The 19,153-nt window shown below is 59.1% G+C and overlaps 1 protein-coding gene across 5 annotated transcripts; it reads left to right on the top strand.

The window, feature by feature from the left end:
• Nucleotides 1-101: 101 nt before the first annotated feature.
• LAMC3 (laminin subunit gamma 3) lies at nt 102-18,972 on the top strand. 5 transcript variants are annotated; one of them, XM_079324180.1, is made up of 28 exons: nt 102-865; nt 4,445-4,749; nt 4,921-5,051; nt 5,460-5,626; nt 6,434-6,622; nt 6,766-6,883; nt 6,964-7,062; nt 7,271-7,407; nt 8,792-8,908; nt 9,219-9,414; nt 9,626-9,738; nt 9,976-10,194; nt 11,572-11,760; nt 11,843-12,088; nt 12,416-12,569; nt 12,666-12,808; nt 12,890-13,068; nt 13,158-13,296; nt 13,682-13,887; nt 14,151-14,227; nt 14,342-14,476; nt 14,754-14,898; nt 15,017-15,175; nt 15,422-15,524; nt 15,625-15,824; nt 15,955-16,101; nt 16,299-16,398; nt 16,996-18,972. In XM_079324180.1, exons 1-28 carry the CDS (start codon nt 487-489, stop codon nt 17,238-17,240), a joined length of 4,737 nt encoding a protein of 1,578 aa, XP_079180306.1. In that variant the 5' UTR covers nt 102-486; the 3' UTR covers nt 17,241-18,972. The 5 variants fall into 5 exon arrangements, with proteins under 5 accessions (XP_079180306.1, XP_079180308.1, XP_079180307.1 ...); XM_079324179.1 differs by having other exon boundaries at nt 103-865; nt 14,154-14,227; nt 15,014-15,175; nt 16,996-17,372; XM_079324178.1 differs by having other exon boundaries at nt 103-865; nt 15,014-15,175; nt 16,996-17,372.
• Nucleotides 18,973-19,153: the final 181 nt, after the last annotated feature.

Genomic DNA, 19,153 nt, shown 5'->3' with positions numbered 1-19,153 from the left:
GAGGAGAAAAAGGTGCTGAATCTGTTTCAAAGCCTTTCCCTAATCCCATCTTGATTTTGGGGCTGCAGGAAAAGCGGTGACCTCCACCAAGTGAAGGAAAAAGCCTCCTGTGAGGTATGTACCACCACAAGCTCATTCCCAGGGCTGAGAAATGGAGGAGCTCAGCTGAAGATTCAAATCCCCAACCCACAAAGCAATGGTGATGTTTTGGGGACGGAGCATTTTTGGCGATGATCCTATCCCCACGGCCTGGGGACGAGGACGTGCAGCGCAGATCCCAAATTCCACAGCTCTGCCTCACGTAGGAATATTTCGACATTCCCAGCAGCTTCCACAAGATGGACCTCGGAGCGAGAGGAGGTGCCGGGTAGGGGGACCCGTCCCGTCCCATCCCACCCCGTCCCATCCCATCCCGTCCCGTCCCGTCCCTCCTGCTGCCTCCCTGCCATCCAGAGGAGGCTCCGAGTTCGGCAGGAGAGCCGCGGCATGGCACAGCCTCCCGGGCTCTGCCTGCTGGCCCTGCTGGCGCTGGGGCTGGCGCTGGGGACGGGGGGCTCCTCCGCCTGCCAGGACCCTCGGGGGCAGCCCCGCCGCTGCATGCCCGACTTCGAGAACGCCGCCTTCGGCCGCGCCGTGCGGGCCAGCAACACGTGCGGGTCCCCCCCGGAGGATTATTGCCTGCACATGGGCGCCCACCACGCCAGCGCCCTGTGCCACCGCTGCGACGCCAGCGACCCCCGGCGCCACCACAACGCCTCCCTGCTCACCGACTTCCACAGCCAGGAGGAGAGCACCTGGTGGCAGAGCCAGTCCATGGCCTTCGGCATCCAGTACCCCAACTCCGTCAACATCACCCTGCACCTGGGTAAGTGCCAGCAGTGCCGGTGGAGGGCAGCGACATCAGGGTGCAGAAATGAGGGTGGATGCTCCTGCACTCTGGCGGTGCTGGGTTAAGGACAGGATCCTCCCCAGGGCTTTTTAGGGGGTGCACGGAGGGAGCTGCCCTCTGCAAAGCGCTGAAAGGGCTCGGGAGGGTCTGCCCTGTCCATCAGCCCAGCCCCAGGATGCCAGAAGCTGTTCCTGTCTGTGCTGCTTCCCAGAGCCTGCCCTCCCCTTCACCCCAGGCTGCTTTTTTACTGATTATGGAGCCTGTGGAGCAGCAGATGGTTCCTATCCTGGGAGAGCCTTGCCCGGGGAGGGTGACTACCATGGGTGCCAAGCCCCTCCCGTTCCACCCCCGTGCGTTGCTCAGGGTGCCTGGTGCGTCTCAGGGTGCCGAGCTCCAGACACACCGTGCAACCCCAGTAGGTTTCCCCAGCTGGCATCCGACCCTCTGTGTTTTAAATACCGTACAAGCCGCCCACTTGGAGGGTACTTAAACCCAAGGGGCATGCCTGGCATTTTAAAAAGGTTTTATAACATTTTCCTGCCATCTAAACTCTGCTGGCTGTTGGCCAGCGCTGTAAAATCTTCATTCTCTGCAGTCTCCTGCCATCTGCATGCCGAAGGCGGGTAGTGGAGGGGCTGCGGCTGGAGATGGCGAGGGGACAGCCGAGTGCCGGTGTGGCACTGAGCCGTGCTGGTGGGACCCAGCGGGCTCGGGGTGGCGGTGGAGGGTCCGTGCCTGCCCCGGCAGTGTCCGGGAGCTCTCAGGGTGGAGGTCGCTGCTTTCCCAGCCCCCTGCGAGCGGGCAGACATCTGGTCCTGTCCCCGGGCTGGGGCTGGGCTCCCTGCCGGGCACGAAGAGAACTCTGCCATCCTCACCCCCGGCTCCTGCCAGCCCTGACAGAGGGGATTTGCCAGCCTCTTGTCCACCTAAGGAAGGCTGTCAGATTGTCCCACATCCTCTTCCTGGGTGACCCGGGGCACAGACCACCCGAATGCAGCCTGTGAGGCTGAGCCAGTGCCGCCGGGCGACTTTGTGGCCACCAGCCCCAGCTCGGCACAGCAACATGTGCGGGCTCTGTGAGCCCCGGGGCTTCCTTCCCGTTCTCTGTCCTTCTTCCAGCTCTTCCCTGCCTCCTCTGTGGTTCTTCTTGGACCCCACACTAGGGTTTCCTATGGAGTGCAGTCCCTGTGGCTGCCCTGCTGTGTCTGTCTGTGTTAACACAGCCAAGGCTAAATAGTTGCACCTAGCTCATCTTCCAGCCTGTCCCTACAGCTCTTCATGAGCTGGAGCATCCTCTGCAATTGTACCTCTCTTCCTGCATGGCTCCTCTACCTTGCCATGCTAAAAAGTAATATTGGTGCTTGGTACATCATTGACCTTTCCCACAGTTGCCAGGCCCTGCTCTTGTCCCAGTCATAGATGTTTGTATCACTGCTTTAATGCTTTCACTTGGGTTAAGCAGGAAAAGCCCAACTGGCCCTTGCAGTTCCCTGGAATGCAGCCTGGGCTGAGTCCTGAGCTCCAGGAGTAATTGGGTGTTTCATCCCATGCAGTGTGTCCCCCAGCCTGCCTGTCTAGCTCAGTCACACCTCTTGTATGCTATCCAGCCTGGTTACCTGGGGACCTTATTAAACAAGACATGGGATGACTTGAACAAGACCCGTGTTTACCTGCATGTTGTTGATTGGCATTAATTAGATTATGCTCCCTTAAATCTCTCCTCCCCGTGAGGTTCCAGCCATGCTGTTTTGGTGCATTGGACTTGCAGCTGGTCGATCATCCCAAGTGTGCACAGCTCTTGCATTTGCCCTGTCAGATGTCAGGAAGGAACCCAAAATATCCGCAGATTGCAAAGGCAACAGTCACCAGGACTCCTCAGGAAGCAATCTGAATGCCAATGGCTCATTTTGGAGTGTCTAGATCAGACACTATCTGTGTCTGGGACTCTGACTCTGAATTTCCTGTGGGATGAGAGCCCAGAGCAGAGGTTTGGCAGAGACTAGAGGTGGCAGGATATGTAGGTGACATGACTGTCCCACATACTCCTTTTCTCCTCTCCAGAATTCTCTTCTTGGAGCCCCAGAGCAGCACAAGCTGCAGTTTGTGCTCAGGGGGAGGCAGGTGCACACTTTGTTCAAGTGACAGCACAGCTAGGAGAGCACCCAGGGGTCCTGGTGCTGCCTGTGTACCCTTCCCAGCATCATTGTCCAGCAGCACATCTGGCTTTGGGACATGTCACACCTGAGCAGCAAAGAGGAAACAACCAGCCTGGGTTATTTTCTGGATCTTTTTTTTTTTTCTTAAGGAGAAATTGGCTGATTAAGAAGCCTGTCTGGGAAAAGCACATGTTCTCTCATGAAAATTCCTCAGAAAAGTGAATCTCCTCCACCCCAGCTGGAGGCACCGAAATGGGGCTCCCCCAGCGTGTCCATCCCCTCCCCTCCCACGGGGCCACTTGGGGCAGGGATGGTTTATTGACACAGCACTGCGTTCCCTTCCTCTCCCAGAGGAAACTGCTCCGGGAGTTGACGGCCCCGACCTCGCTGTTTTGGTAGCCAGCCCCCTTGGGACGGCGCTGTCTGGGAACCGGCGCCTGCCAGGCGTCCCCCAGGACAGCGGCACCCCCGCTGCCACCAGCCCGGAGCGGTCCCCGAGGGAGGGAGGGGCACGAAACGAGGGTGGGACAGCCCAGCTGCAGCCCCTTCTTGGCCCTCATCACCTCCGGGTGGGCTGGGAGCGGGTCTGTCCCCCTCTCCAGGCGCTCTGCCGGGCGCTTCCCGCATCCCTGATGGGATGCAGCTGCTTTTCCCAGCGCTGGTAGCCGGCTGCCTCGGCTTCCCCCGCAGCAAAGTCGCTGCACATACGCGACAGTATTCATATGGGCCCAATTAAAGGCTTGTTTTCCTAGTCCCGGAATAACCTCTCAAACATTCCCAACTCATTATCTTTTCAAATAAAGCCAAAACCTCGCAGCTAATTGTTTTGTGCTGTCAGGAGTGGTGCTGTTGTGGAGCAATCCGGGCTTTGAGCTGGTCCTTCATCTCTGGCAATTAAGTGGGTCTGATGTTCACTTTGGTGTTTTCTCTTTTCCTTTCTGCTAATTCTTTCAAGCTCTTTCAGAGCTCGCCGGATGCCCCAGGGATTGGTGGCCTCTCTTTGTCTTCATCCCAGCAAAGACGGAAGCGATGCCGGGTCCTGGCATGCAGCTCCCTGGGAAGGGATTGGCCTTGACCCTTTCCAATTCTCCATCCCTAAAGCTCCACTGCCCTGGGGATGCTTTCAGTGCTGTGGGCCTAACTCTTCCCTGGATAGAGCCTGGATTTGGAGCTGCTCTTTGCCCGTACAACCCACAAGGGCAGTGCACTGGGGCAAGAGCCAGCTTGGATCTGGACAGGGCTTGGGCTGCACCGAGGAGAAGCTGCTTAAGGGCAGCTGGGTGGTGATTTGTCCGTTTTTAGCAGTGGTGGGTGCTGCAGGACGCTGTTGGGATAACTCCGGCTGCAGTGCCCATCGGGCGGCCAGCAGAGGGTCGCAGCACGTCGGCTCTGTCCCCAGGCAAAGCCTACGAGATCACCTACGTGCGGCTCAAGTTTCACACCAGCCGGCCCGAGAGCTTCGCCATCTACAAGCGCAGCCGAGCCGGGGGGCCCTGGGTGCCCTTCCAGTTCTACAGCGCGTCCTGCCAGAAGACCTACGGCAAGCGGCCGCGGCAGTTCCTGCGGCCGGGCGAGGACGAGCAGGTGGCTTTCTGCAGCGACGAGTTCAGCGACATCTCCCCGCTCAGCGGGGGCAACGTGGCCTTCTCCACCCTGGAGGGACGGCCCAGCGCCTACAATTTCGATGGAAGCCCCGCGCTGCAGGTGCCACCAGGGTGGGAGGGGGTGTGGTGTACAGTATTATATCCACCTGGGGTAAAAGTGATGGGGATGTGCTGCATCCATGCTTGGGAAGCTGCAGGATGTGTCCTGGTTGGGGTGGGTGCTGGTGGCCCAGACCTCCCCACCAAGGTGCCTTCCCCATGTCCCCTGCAGGAGTGGGTGACAGTCACTGACCTGCTCATCTCCTTGAACCGACTCAACACATTTGGGGACGACATCTTCAAGGACCCCAAGGTGTTGCAGTCGTACTACTATGCCATATCTGACTTCTCCGTTGGTGGCAGGTGAGGGGCAGCCAGGCAGAAGTATGGGGACCTTCTGGGGCTGTGCAGGTGGCACCCACTTGTTGCTGTGCTGCACATGCCCTTTCCCAGCAGGGAGAAGTGGAAAATTTCCCCATCCCTGAGAGCAGGCACAGGCAGCAGAGCTGGGACAGCTCCCAGCCGACCAGCAGACCTGTAGCTGCTGTCCCATCTCTGGGTCAGCAGCTGGAGGTGGTTAGCACAGGCCACCCTCAGTGTGTGACCTCCCGAGGTCTGGGAGAGCCTCGGGGACACAAGGGGTGGCCTCAAGGCCAGCACAGCCTGAGCTGCTCTCATCCCAGTAGCAGGGTCACACACTGGGCACTGTCCCACTGCTGCTGCCCACACCAGTGCTCAGAGTGGCTCCCTCATGCCAGGGTCTCTCTGCAGGTGCAAATGCAATGGCCATGCCAGCGAGTGTGCTGCAGACCAGGCCGGGCAGCTGCTGTGTGTGTGCCAGCACCACACGGCCGGCCCCGACTGCGAGCGCTGCCAGCCCTTCTACCAGGACCGGCCCTGGGCGCGCGGCACGGCCGAGGCGGCCAACGAGTGTCTCCGTGAGTATGAGTGCCCCCGTGAGTATGAGTGCCCCTGTGAGTACTAGTGTCTCCGTGAGTATGAGTGCCCCTGTGAGTACGAGTGTCTCTGTGAGTATGAGTGCCCCCGTGAGTATGAGTGTCTCTGTGAGTATGAGTGCCCCTGTGAGTATGAGTGTCTCTGTGAGTATGAGTGCTTGAGTGAGTATGAGTGCCCCCGTGAGTATGAGTGTCTCTGTGAGTATGAGTGTCCCTGTGAGTATGAGTGCCCCTGTGAGTATGAGTGCTTGAGTGAGTATGAGTGCCCCCGTGAGTATGAGTGTCTCTGTGAGTATGAGTGCCCCCGTGAGTATGAGTGCCCCTGTGAGTATGAGTGCCCCTGTGAGTATGAGTGTCCCCTTGAGTATGAGTGCCCCCGTGAGTATGAGTGCCCCTGTGAGTATGAGTGTCTCCGTGAGTATGAGTGCCCCTGTGAGTATGAGTGTCTCTGTGAGTATGAGTGCCTCTCTGAGTATCCCCCGGGCTGGGCTGGTGCTGCACCAGCTCATCTGGCACCTCCTGCCCCTCCTGCACCTGCTCCATTTTGGGGTTTGTACCCCGGGCTCCCCTTCACAGCAGCACCCCAGAATTCCCATTCTCTTTCCCCTGCCAGCTCAGCCACCTGCTCTGTGCATGGCACTGCACCCACTTTGTTTCCAAGGGCAGAGGGGCCACCGAAAGCTCTCGCTGCTGAGCCGAGGGATCCCTCTGGCTCATCCACCCCACAGGAGGTTGCCGTAACCTCCAGTGCCCGCCAGGTGCTCACCCGTCCTCCCTTCTCTCCCGCAGCTTGTAACTGCAGCGGCCGCTCCGAGGAGTGTTTCTACGACCGGGAGCTGTTCCGGAGCAGCGGGCACGGGGGACACTGCCGCAACTGCCGCGACAACACGGCGGGGCCGCACTGCGAGAGCTGCAGGCAGAACTATTACCGCTGGGAGCCGCAGGGAGCCTGCCAGCCCTGCCACTGCCACCCCGCAGGTGCGTGCGGCTGTGCCCAGCGGGGCTCCGGCTGCACAGTTACTGTCCCAGCTGGAGTTTGGGAGGGACGGTTTTGGTGGATTCTCTCTTGCTCGAGGTTTCCCCATCTCCCCGGCTGGGGTTGAGCCTCGGGGTCCCCACAGGCTCCCTGCAGCCCCAATGTGACAACTCGGGGACCTGCGTCTGCAAAGCCAACGTGACGGGCTGGAAGTGTGAGCGCTGCAAGGACGGCTACCACAGCCTCAGCGAAGGGGGCTGCAGGTGAGGGGGAACCCGGCCCCGGGCAGGAGCAGCGGGATGGGAGCGGGGCTCACCTCCTGCCTTTATCTCATCCCATCCAGACCCTGCACCTGTGACCCCGCGGGCAGCGTGGGCACCTGCGACCCCAACACGGGGCACTGCACCTGCAAGGAGAGGGTGGAGGGGCACTTGTGCAACAGGTAAGCACCGTGGCCTTGGCATGGGGACAGGAACATTGTCACTTTCCAGTCTTGGACTTGGTGGCAAAGCTGCGGGGCTGCATTCCTCTGGACCACTGGGACTGCACTCACAGGGAGCTGTCACCAGTGTCCCACACAGGCACTGCTGTGCTTCCCTGCAGCTCTGCCTGCCCTGTGCCACACACTCCCGTTTGCTCCCCGTGTCCAGGTGCCAGCCGGGCTGGTTTAACCTGCAGCCCCACAACCCCATCGGCTGCACCAGCTGCTTCTGTTACGGCCACTCCAGCGCCTGCAGGGCGGCAGATGGCTACGAGGAGATTCACATCCACTCCGACTTCAGCCACGGTAACGACCCTCCCAGCCCCGGGTGAAACGGAGGGCGCTGTTCTGCCAGCTTCAGCCAAAAATACTTGGGAATGAGTGTTCCTCTTTGGAGCTGAGCATCCCCCTTTGGGGCTGAGCATCCCCCTTTGGAGCTGAGCATCCCCCTTTGGAGCTAGCTGGTGGTGATATCAGGGTGGAGAGGGTTTTCTCTGGCTTGCCCCTGTTTTACTGTCAAATCTCTGTTTCTGTCCCCAGCTCCACGGAGACAGGTTCTCCGTGACTCCCCGTGGCATCTCCCCATGCCAAACTGCTCCTGGAGCTGTGCCCGGCTCGGGGAGAGCTGTGGGGCCAGGCATGGACATTCCACCACACCAGGGGAATGCGGGAGAACTAAAAATCAGCTCGGAAAGATACAATGCGGCCGGGCGGGCAGGAGGGGGTGCTTTGGGCCGGCTGCTGGCAGGGCTGCTGTGCTGGCAGGGCTGGATGCGGGCGGGATGCTCGGGGAAACCCTGCCATCTGCCGCGCATCGCGGCGTGTGCAGCCCCGCTGCGGGGACACCGCGGGGACGGGCACCCACGGCGGGCACCCCGCTCCGCCTCGCCTGCTCCCAGATGGATGCGAGAGCGCCAGGCACGGGCGGATCTTAATTGCCTTTAAACCGCGCTGCCGATTGCTGTGCTGCTGGAATGTCTTCCGCGGCCTTGAAACTGAGCCAGGCTTTAAACCGAGTCTTTTTTTCCATCCTTCACACAGCCAATTTGGGGCTGCTCCTTTGGGGGCTGGTTTGGCAGTCTCCGAGTTGAGATGCAACCACAGCACCCTCCTAAAGCCCCGCTCCCCAAAACACTCCCCAGTCCACAGCAGAGGGAGATCAGATGGAATTTTCTTATACTGGGTGAAAGAGTCCAAACTGGGGATGATTTGATAACAGAACACAGCCCACTTGAGAGATTTCCAAGTGTTTGTCGTACAGGGCTGGAAGAAACAACTAACCCTGTGGAGTAGGGGGGAGTTTTACTGGTTTATTAAGGAAACTCACTTAATGCAACTACACCCCATCTCTTCCGGGCTTCTCCAGCATTTATCCTCAGGCTTCCTGTACCGGCCAGCCCACAGTAATGTTAGAATGGCAGCACAGGCAGGGGGGCAAAAGTTTAAAGATAATAATTTCCTCCAAATCTAAGAAAATAAATAGATGAGAGGTGGTTAAGGCTACCCTCCAGTGTATGAGAGCACAGAGCCAGAGTGGAGCAGGGTGTTACAAAGTGCTGGCCCCTTCCAAGACTTGAGAGAGTGTTGGGAGGAGGGACAGAGCCCCTGAAAGCAGCATCCCACTGGTGCTGTGCTGGCAGGGACTCACTGCTCCCTAAGCTGTGCACTGTCACTGTGTCCTGTCACACAGGGCTGGAGGGCTGGACTGCCACAGCTGCAGGCACCACACACCTGCCTCTGCACTGGGCTGGCCGGGAGATCATCACCGAGTGGAATGGAGAGCAGCCAGTGGATTTTCTTGCACCAGGTATTGTGTGTGCTGTGCCCCTGGGGGGCTGCTCAGCTGTGAGGACCCCGTGGTGCTCTCATCCCACTGCTATGCTGGTGCAGGAGGCACTGGGCTCCATTCCAGAGCTGAGCATGTTTCTGTAGCAGGAGACAGTGGGGGGTACTGGAACAGTGCACCAGGACCCCGGGAGGGCAGGCTGGAGCTGGCACCACTCTGGGAGGGTGACTGTGGCTCCTGATGATGGTGGTGGGAGTAGGACTGCACTGGCAGTCCTGGCAGAGCTGGTGCCTCCATGTCTTACAGACTTTGCTGCTCTTTCCCCTCGCAGAGAAGTTTCTGCAGAACCAGCGCCTCAGTTATGGGCAGCTCCTGTCCCTGCTGCTGGGAGTGGAGAACGGGACAAGAACAGAAACCAGGGTGCCCCTGCTCCAGGTCCAGCTGCTGCTGGAGGGTGAGGGGATGGAGATCACCATGTCCAGCAGCAAGAGCCAGCCCCAGCATGGAAAGCAAGCTGTCACCTTCAGGTACCCACGGCATTTTGGGGAGCCTCAGTAGAGTTTACTGCTCAGTGCTTGATTTGTCTGAGCTGCCTTGTACCTGGAGGTATAGCCCCACTCTTTGCTCCCCTCAGTGACTTAACTGTGCTGTGCCTGGGTCCCAGTCAGGAGCCAAGCTGTCCTGCAGCACCTGGCTCAGGCTGGCCCTGTCCTGCCTCCCACACTCCCTCTCCAACAGGCTGCACGAGGCAGAGGAGGGTGCAGAGCCTTTGCTGTCGGCCTTCAGCTTCCAGCGCCTGCTCTCCAACCTGACCGCCCTGCGCCTCCGCGTGAGCCCCGGCCCCGGGAGAGGTGGGTGCCTGCTGGAAACATCCGTGGGACCAAACTGGGGTGGGACTGGAGACACCCAGCAGCATCAGGCTCTAGAGGGTGAGATGAATTGTAGGGGGTGTTTAGGGGTACGGGCTGCCTCCTCTCTGTGAGCACCCCTAGATTCTCAAGGAGGTATTTTGGGGTCTCCTATGCCTGTCTGGAGCATTTCAGAGCAGAGCAGGGGATCCCATCCCCACTCTCTCTCCCCTCTCACAGGCAGGTTGTCCCTGAGCCAGGTCCAGCTCACGTCTGCTCGCCCCGGGCCAGGCAGACGGGCGGGCTGGGTGGAGGAGTGCACGTGTCCCATGGGATACACCGGGCAGTTCTGCCAGTCCTGCGCACCTGGATTCAAGAGGGAGATCCCATTTGGCAGCCCCTTCGTCAGCTGTGTGCCCTGCACCTGCAACCAGCACGGGGACTGCCACCCCCTCACAGGTGTGCACCCCCCAGCTCCTCCACTCACCTGTCTGCATGTGTGGGTGACAAATCCATGCCTTTGCTTGTTCTGAGGGAAGCTGGAAACCATCCGTGAGGTTGTGGTTGACAAAATTAGCAAGTTGAATTGCTTGGGTAGTTCTAGGGACAGAGTTTATAGCTGCAAAGATAGAGATAATTAATGAAGTGTAATAATGGTGGTAATTTATAATTAGAGGAGCATTTTTCATGATACGTTATGACCTTTAAGGAGGAAAAGGGAAGGGTGCTGATCCTCAGAGGAGTGAGGTAGCAGGGGTCAGGACAGCAGAGAGGGTTTTGCTAGGCTGGGTCTCACAGGCAGCATCACTGCCCGATGAGAGGAGCAGGACTGGACACAGCTCTGGAATCTGAAAACTGAAGGTTAATCTGAGCAAAGAAATAAGGAAAAAAGCAGAAAAACACAGAGGTGCCAGGCTTGAGAGAAGACACCAGAAGAGCCAGTTCTTGTTCTGCCAGCTCAACCCCTCGGTGACAGGTTCTCTTCAGTGGGGAGTCACAGTGATGTACAGCCGGGATGGAGAGGGCTGGAGGAGGCAGAGTGCTCGGCGAATGCCCCTTCCCAGCCAGGAAAGCCCACCAAAGCGTGCCAGCATCTCTGCAAACTCGCCCTCATCCCGCAGAGCCGGGGCTGGCGCCGCCGACTGCACAATCCCCAGGCTTTTGATGTGCCGGCCTGGGCGCTGCCAGCCCGCGCACTTCCTCTGGTTTATTTTTCCACTTCTTCCTGCCACCCGCTTTTTCTTTCTTTTCCATCGTCTGACTCTGCCTGGATGTGGGGAAAATGGAATAACACCCCCTCCTGCGCAGCCTTCCTGGTATGACCCGACCTCACAAAGCAAGGGGGAAATCCTCCCCCAGCTCCTCTCTCCAGTGAAGCACAGCATCTGCCTGGAGGTGGGGGGTTCCTTGAGCACTCTTCCTCCTCTTCCTCCCTGTCCTCCTCACAGCCGATTTCGGAAGGCTGACTCACCGGCTCGGCTCGCTCTGGAGGAGATGCTCCCCGGTGGGTGCTGGCCCGGCTGCTTGTGTTTTCCAAGCCAGGCTGGAAAGGACGCGCCTCGACGCTGAGAAATGTGTTGTGGATTACAGCAGGCGCCGGCAGCCTCCGCACACATCGATGGTGCTGTTTGTGCCAGAGCTGCCTCCTCCCTGAGTCCCTGCTGTGGCCTCCGCGTCCTCTCCAAATCCTTCACCCTTGACCAAAGCCAGGGCAAGGAGGGGAAATGTCCCGAGTACTAGTTGGAGATGCGCAGCCCCTCGGTTGGAGCCGCACATCCCCTCTTGTTATTCTGGGTTGGATTCCGCAGACCCTCAGCTGCATTTCCCTCCCCGCAGGGCACTGCCAGTGCTTGCACAATACCGAGGGTCCCTCCTGCGAGCGCTGCAGCCCCGGCTTTTACGGCAACCCCTTCGCAGGGCGCCCTGATGACTGCAAGCCCTGCCCCTGCCCCGGCCGCTCGCCCTGCACCGAGGTGCCCGGCAGTGGGGAGGTGGTCTGCACCCACTGCCCCCCGGGGCAGAGAGGTGAGCCTGGGGGTGGCTGGGCACAGGGGCTGTGAGCAGCGTGGGGACCGCTGGGTCCTCCCCACCTTTCCACCTTCCCCAGGAAAACGCTGTGAGCTCTGTGATGACGGGTTTTTCGGGGACCCGCTGGGGCAGAGAGGTCCCGTGCAGCCCTGCAAACCCTGCCAGTGCCATGGGAACGTGGATCTCAACGCCGTGGGGAACTGCGACCCCGTGTCTGGCCGGTGCCTGCGCTGCCTGTACAACACCATGGGCGAGCACTGCGAGCGGTGCCGGCCGGGCTTCTACGGGGATGCGCTGGCTCCCAGCCCTGCTGGGAAGTGTGCACGTACGTACAGCCCCCGGGCACGGCTCACTTGCAGCCAAAATCCTCCCAGCAGTGAAGGCAGAGGGTGGAAGGGGATGCCCAGCAGGTTTAGGGGCTGATGGACGGTCTAGGTTACCCCTACATGTTCCAGACTGCCCTTTCCCCTCTTGCTCCACTGCCATCCTTCCCTGGAGATACTCTGGCCTGCAGGGGCTCTTTCTCTTGGAGCCCTGGTTGATGGGGAATGTGACTCTCCATGTTGCCAGGAGCTCAGCCGCAGTGCCCCATTCCTGCAGTCCTACCCACCAGCCCCATGCTGGGATTTAAGAGTTATTTTGTCTCCCATAGCTTGTGATTGCAACCCCAAGGGCTCAGACCCGAGGCTGGAGGGCTGTGATCCTGGCACAGGCCAGTGCCACTGCCTCCCACACGTGACAGGCAGAGCCTGTGGGCAGTGCCAGCCTGGCTACTACGGCCTGGAGCCCAGCGTGGGGTGCAGGAGGTACGTGGGGCAGGCACAGGGTCACCATGGCTCCATCCTCCCAGCCCTGCTCTCTGCACTGGTTGCCTGCTCATGACCCTCCTTTTCTCATGCCAGCTGTGAGTGCCACCCCACAGGGTCACGGGAGAGCGGGTGCCACGTGCTGACAGGGCAATGCTCCTGCCAGCCAGGCGTCACAGGGCAGAAATGTGATCGGTGCCAGCACGGCTTCTTCGGCTTCTCTGCCAGGGGCTGCCGAGGTAACAGGAGTGGGGGCTGCATCTTTGTCCCTAAAGCAGGGCTGGCAGCCACAGTGTGATGCCTTTCTGCCACCACTGCAGCCTGCAACTGCTCCCCGCTGGGCTCCATCACCCCCCAGTGCCACGAGAACAGCACCTGCCTCTGCCACCCTGGTTTTGTGGGCTACAAGTGTGACCAGTGCCAGGCCAACTTCTTCCTTGAGCCCCTGAGCTCCCGCTGCCAGCAGTGTCCTGCCTGCTATGGGCTGGTGAAGGATGAGGTACAGCCTGTACACTGCTGAGAAAGGCACAACACCCCACACCTGCACTGCCTCACTGTCCCCCCTGTCCCCCTGTGTGTTGCCCACAGGCTGAGCAGTTGAAGGCCAGGCTGCAGGAGATGGAGGAATGGCTGCAGAAACCAGGCTGTGACTCCCACCCAGCCCACTCTGCCATGCTGGGAGATGCACCCCGTGGAGATGGGCTGCCCAGCTCACACCTCCTGAGAGGTACAGGGCACTCTCCTTCCTTCCACCCATTTCACCCTCTGCCTCCTCAGGGTGCTGGGTGGGTGCAAGGAGGTCTCAGGTGAGTGCTGGGCTCAGTGACCTCGGGGGAGGGCAGTGGAGAGGACATCTCTTTTTGGGAGGATAGAGCACAGCAGGGATGCTCACACCCCTGAGGTCTTGGAGCAGGCACTGATAGGCATTACTGGGGACTGAGCACCAACACATGGGTACCTTTTGGGTTCTGAATTCCTGAGCACCCAGAGGGACTGCATTTCCCTTTCATTAGTAGGTGTCAGGCAGGGGCTGGGACATGGGGCAGCTCCTCAGGGAAGCAGGGAGCCCTGAGCAACCCCAATGGGCAACCAGCTGCTTGTGCTGCCCACAGGTGCCTGGGCCACCCTCTTGGTACAGGTGGGGCAGCTGGCAGGGGCACTGAACTCTGCACAAGGGCGTCTCAGCAATGCCAGCCAGGCCACCAGCTGCTCTGACCACGGACCCCCCAAGACCTGCACCCTGCTGTCGGAGATCGGGGCCGTGCTGCGCTCGGCACAGCAGGAGATGCTGCACGCTGCAGACACCCTGGCTACCATGGTGGGGGCTCCCAGTGGCCCTGGGCTCCTGAGGGGGCTGGTGCCAGTCCTGGGGGGCACTGGGATGGGGTGGGGTGTGACCAGCAGAGTGGGTGAGTAGGGAAGTCTGGGGTCCGTGTGGGTACAGCCCTACTTGCAGCTGAGTCAAGAGGGGATATTTGGGATAAACCTTCCCTTTGGGAGGTTCTTAGTGGTGCTGGGCTGGCAGGGTCCAGGGGTCCCTGCTCCCTGCCAGGGTCTCAGTGCTGCTGTTTGCGTTCCAAGGAGATTCCCCAGGAAATCCCACAGCAGCCCACAAACTGGAGCCACTGGGCACTGGAGGCTCAGGCTCTGTCCAAGAGGTAAGATTTGAACAGGCAGAGGAAGCTGTCAGCCCAGCTGGGGATGCAGGGAGACGGTCCTTTGCCAGGAGGCCAATCCTGATGTCCTCTCTCTGGGTGTCCTTGTCCCTACAGCCACAAGGAGTCCATGGCACAGGTGGAGGCAGTGGTCAGGAGAGCACTGCGTGCTTCCAAGGCCAGCTCTGAGGTCCTGCAGAACCTGCTGCAGGGGAACACGACACAGGATGTGCAGAGAGAGCTGGAGAATGGGTGAGGGGCTGGCAGGGCACCATGGCCCCTTTCCTCTGGCCAGGTCCCTGTTACAGGATTTGGTCACTGTGATTTGGCACCTGCCCAACAGGCACGTGCTGAGCACCTTCAAACTCACTGCACCACAGTAAAGCAGAGGGGCAGGCTGCTGTGTGCTGGGAGGTTCAGGAAAAGCCCCCAGAATTTCCTGCTATGTCCAGGGCCAGGTCTCAAGCTGTCATCTTCATCCTTCATTGGACAGAGCACCCTGGCTGACAGCAGTGTCCTGTCCATGCAGGTATGAGGAAATCCAGCAGGCACAGGAGGAGCTGGGTGCAGGTGTGGCAGAGGTGGCAGTGGAGTCCAGGAGAGCTTTGACAGCCGTGGAGCAGGCACATGCTGACCTGGCTGAGAGACTTTTGCAGGTGGCTGCTCTGGGGCAGGTGAGCAGCACCAAAGCTCCAGCTCCTGCTGGCATCCCCACCTCCTGCTTTACCAGTGCTGCCTCCTGGGCTGGGAGATGATCTCATGGAGCCTTTGGCACTCCTGATCCTGCAGCAGGTGCTGCCAATGCAGGCTGGAGACCTGGCACAGGATGTGGCAGTGCTGGAGCAGGCAGCAGCAGCCCAGGAGCTGCTGGCTCAGCAGGCTGTGGAGGCATCTCACACACTGGCAGCTGGATTGAGCCTGGAGCTGCAAAGGTCTCATGCCTTCAAGCAGGTAATTGCTGCTCACGTGAATGGGGAGCCCTATCCTTGCTGCCCCAGCAACTGGAGGGGGGTCATGGCTGCAGCCAGGGAGCTGGGAGAGGATGTTTTGGGAGATATCTTCCCTTGGGCTCCCAGATGAGCTTCCCTAGGAGCTTGCCTGCCAGACAGGAGCAGGCTGAATCTCACATTCCCCAGCTAGGTGCAGCCCTTCACCCACTCCCCAGCCTCATTCCTTCTCTCTCTTGTCCTCTCCCAGCTGCAGGACCAGGCTGGCTCTGCCCATGACATGGCCACCATGGCTGTGTCCCAAGGAAAAGCTGTGCTTTCCAATGCCAAGTCCCTCCTGGCCAGCTTGGAAGGTAAAAGGCACCAGTCAGAGAATCTCCAGGCACAACTTGGCTCTCACCAGGTGATCAGGGGAGAAATGGACAGTGTGGTCACACCAGGTTGCTCCCATAGGCATGAAGAAAGTGCTGGGGCATCGGAAGAGTCAGGCTGCCCTGAGGAGGAGGATGGCCACTGTGAGGGACAGAGTGATGGTGGATGCTCAGAGGAAGATTAAACAGGCAGAGAAGACACTGGGAAACTCCCTGTCCATCTCCACTGCAGCCCAGAGGAGAGCTGGGGAGGCTGAGCAAGTCTCTGAGGAGAGTGCCAAGGTCTGAGCTGAGGGATGTGGAGGGAGCTGCTGGGCATGGCCAGGCTGGCAGCATCACCTGCAGAGCCCAGGCTGCTGCAGGCAGGGCTGAGTGTCCCCAGGTGAGTGTTCCCATTGCTGTCCCTTTGCAGAGGGCTCGGGCTGTGCTGCAGGGGAGCAAACAGACCCTCAAACACGCCAGCCAGCTCGCCACACGTGCCAATAAGACCCAGCAGGAGCTCTCCCGGCAGGAGCACATGGCTGAGAAGCTCAGGGGAGACCTGGAGGAAGCACAGCAGGTCAGTTGGGTCTCCTTGGGCAGGTTGTGTCCTCCAGAGCATGGAAACAGCTTTGCCCACAGCCCAAAACACAGGGAAAAACCTGAACTGGGAGCTCCACTGCAGCAACAATGCCTTGGGATGCTCCTGGGATCTCCTCTACCATCCAGCCAAGGGCCAATGGTGTCCCTGACCTGGGTGTCTGTCTCTGTTGGAAGGTGGGGTCAGAGGTGAGTGAGATGGCACAAAGTCTCCAGGAAGCCCGGGGCTGGCTCATGTCAGACATCGAGACCCTGAACGACCTGCTGAACAGACTAGGTGAGGCCTGGGGGAAATGGGCTGCAGCTCCCAGGGCTGGGCTGGCCTCTCAGGGGCCAGGGCTCTCCTGCTCACTGCTGCTCCTGCTTGATGGCTGAGATCATCCACAGTCTCAGCAAAGCTTCTTTAAGGCTCGTGTCTTGAGGAAAACCCTCATGAATTGGGGATTGCTGAATGTGTGTGTTCATGTCTGCCCTGGGTGCACTGATCTCCCTTGGAGGGGGAGCAAGGCTGGCAAAACCCCTTTGGAACTGAGGACTGTGCTAGACTGGGGTTGCTCTTTGTTGCTGGTTGGTCTTGCTCCAGCTCCTCCCGTTTTTATCACATGGGTATATTTCTGAGCATTCCAGGACTTTTGTATCCAAGAAATTTTGCATAAGAGTGGAAACCATGACCCATTTGTAAGAGATAGAGAAGTGCCCAGGCCCTGCCTGGAGCCACAGTTCTGTTTGCTTATCTGTGATCAGTGAGAAGCTGCAAAGCCTCCATGCCCTGCTGCACCCACTCCCTATAGTTTGCCTGGTGCCATGAAGTACATCCAGAACATCTCCTGTCCAGCTTTCTGCTCTCAGCCATGTCCTCTCTCCCCTTGGCCAGGTAACCTGGAGCAGGACACGGAGGTGGACGCAGTGCTGAGTTCTGGGAGGCTGCAGCTGGATCAGCTGTGGCTGAGGCTGGCCACACCAGGAGCCCTGGCTGGCCAGCTCAGCCAGCTGCAGCAGGAGGCAGCACGGCAGCAGGAGAAGATCCAGGCATTTGAGAGCGACTTGGCTGAGATCCGGGCTGACAAGCAGAACCTGGAGGACATTTTGAGGAGCCTCCCTGAGAGCTGCTCCAAGTGACAGGTTGCTGGCTGCTGCCACATGCCCTCTGTGCCCACCCTGCACAGGGAATGGCAGAGGGAAGGACACTCTGCATTCACCAGCATAAATCCCTCCCCCTGCTCCTCACACTGCCCTCTGTACAGTATCACACCCCAGGTCCTTTTCCACACCCGAGCACTCTGCAGCGTGACTCCAGCCACCACCTCTGTCCTTGGGATGGGGACACCCACCTACAGGGACCACTGATGTTTCTGTGCAGGATATGGAGCCATTCCAGGGTTGGTCTCGCTGTAGAGTGAACAAAGAATCCTCACAGATCTCCTCCATCCCTCCTTTCCCATCGCAGCACTGGGCAGGGACAGCTTACCAAGTATGTAATGTACCCAAGCTGTACTGCCTGGCACTCCCTCCTGCCCCAGGACAAGAGAGAGGCTCTCACACACGTGCTGGAAGCTGGTCCTGCTGCTCAGAACCCTGCAGTGTTATGCTCATGGGCTGTGGTCACAGAGGTGCAGAGAGGAATCCTGGTGAAGCCAGGCAGAGAGCTGCTCGCCAGAGGGCACACAGCACACCTGCTTCCCAAGGGAAGGGAGCTCACAGCAGGGAGGGCCAAATTAATGAGCAGAAACAAAGCAGAGGCAAAGATGGATCCTCACCCAGCTCCGAGATGGCAGGTGGGACATCCTCAGCCTGCTTCAGTATGAGAGGAGTTCAAGTCTTGCAGTTCTTTCACTCCAGGGTAACACAAGGCCACAGCCAGCTCTGCTTGGCTCACTGAATGACACCAGGCATGGCTATAAACAGCCAATTGCCACCAATCCCAGGGGCTGGGTGCCAGAGATGCAGGCAAGGGAGGTGTCAGAGCAGCAGCACCCACAGCCCCACAGCAGCCCCTGTGCCCCACTGCAGAGGAGCTGGCTGGTGGCAGCAGGCTGTGCAGCCAGTGTGGACTGGATGGGGAGCAGCTGGACACCCGCTCCTGCCTGTGTCACTCCCACGGGGTGGCAGAACCCAGTGGCTGTATTGCCTTTAAAGGAAAGGCATTTATGTTCCTCTGTGCTCCCGTGTGGGCTGGGCTGCAGGACAAGCCAGGTCCTGGTTCAGCCCACCTTGTGCTGGCTGTGTCATGACTCCAGGTAGCTGAAGTCATTCCCATAAGACCAGAAACGAGTCCCCAGGCTGGAGCTTGCTTCATTTTTTAACTGGTTTTATCTATGTTTTTCTGCTCACAGTGCTGCAAAGCAGGTTTGCTGAAATCTTGTGTAATTTATGTAAAATTGCTGCCATTGATGTTGAATTCCCCCAGCAACATCTCTAGTGGGTCCAGTGGCCTGGAAGGAACACGGGATTTTTCCTACTGAGAACAAAACTATCGCCCTTCAAATTCTGCACAAAAGCTGCCCAAGGAGTGGGGTGCCAGAGCTGTAGTGCTGTGGGGGTGTGATGGCAGGAGCTCCCCTGCTGCTGCCCAAGGACAGCTCTGGGAAAGCAAAACCATGGAACAGTGAGAGCACAGCGTGATCCGGCTTGGCCAGAGGCAGGGAGCCATGGCCACTTACTGTCTCTCTGGGAGGACGATTATACCTCTCCAGTGAGCACACAAATTTGCTGCTCTTACAGAAATGTCAAGCCTCTGCTGTGTGCCTGCTGCTGAAGATGTGGTTCATGCTGTCTCCTGCTCTCCCTGGAACTCTGTGTTTTCAGCTGGTGCCACCTGCCTAGAGCTGTATCCATTAAAAATTCTTAATATAACACACAGCTGTCCATCCTGTGTGGCAGCAGGAGACCACACTGTACCCAAGTTTGCTGCTTTTAAAGAGCAGGGCTTGAAATGTGGCTGCATTTGGGGTGGTGGGGGGCAAATGTCTGAAAATTCTCACTGAACTTCACGTTAGTACATAATTTTAACATAAGGTGTCAGGCGGACACCG

The sequence above is a fragment of the Erithacus rubecula genome, assembly GCF_903797595.1.
Source record: "Erithacus rubecula genome assembly, chromosome: 21".
Lineage (NCBI taxonomy): Eukaryota > Metazoa > Chordata > Aves > Passeriformes > Muscicapidae > Erithacus > Erithacus rubecula.
This window is presented reverse-complemented; position numbering and strand designations above follow the sequence as displayed.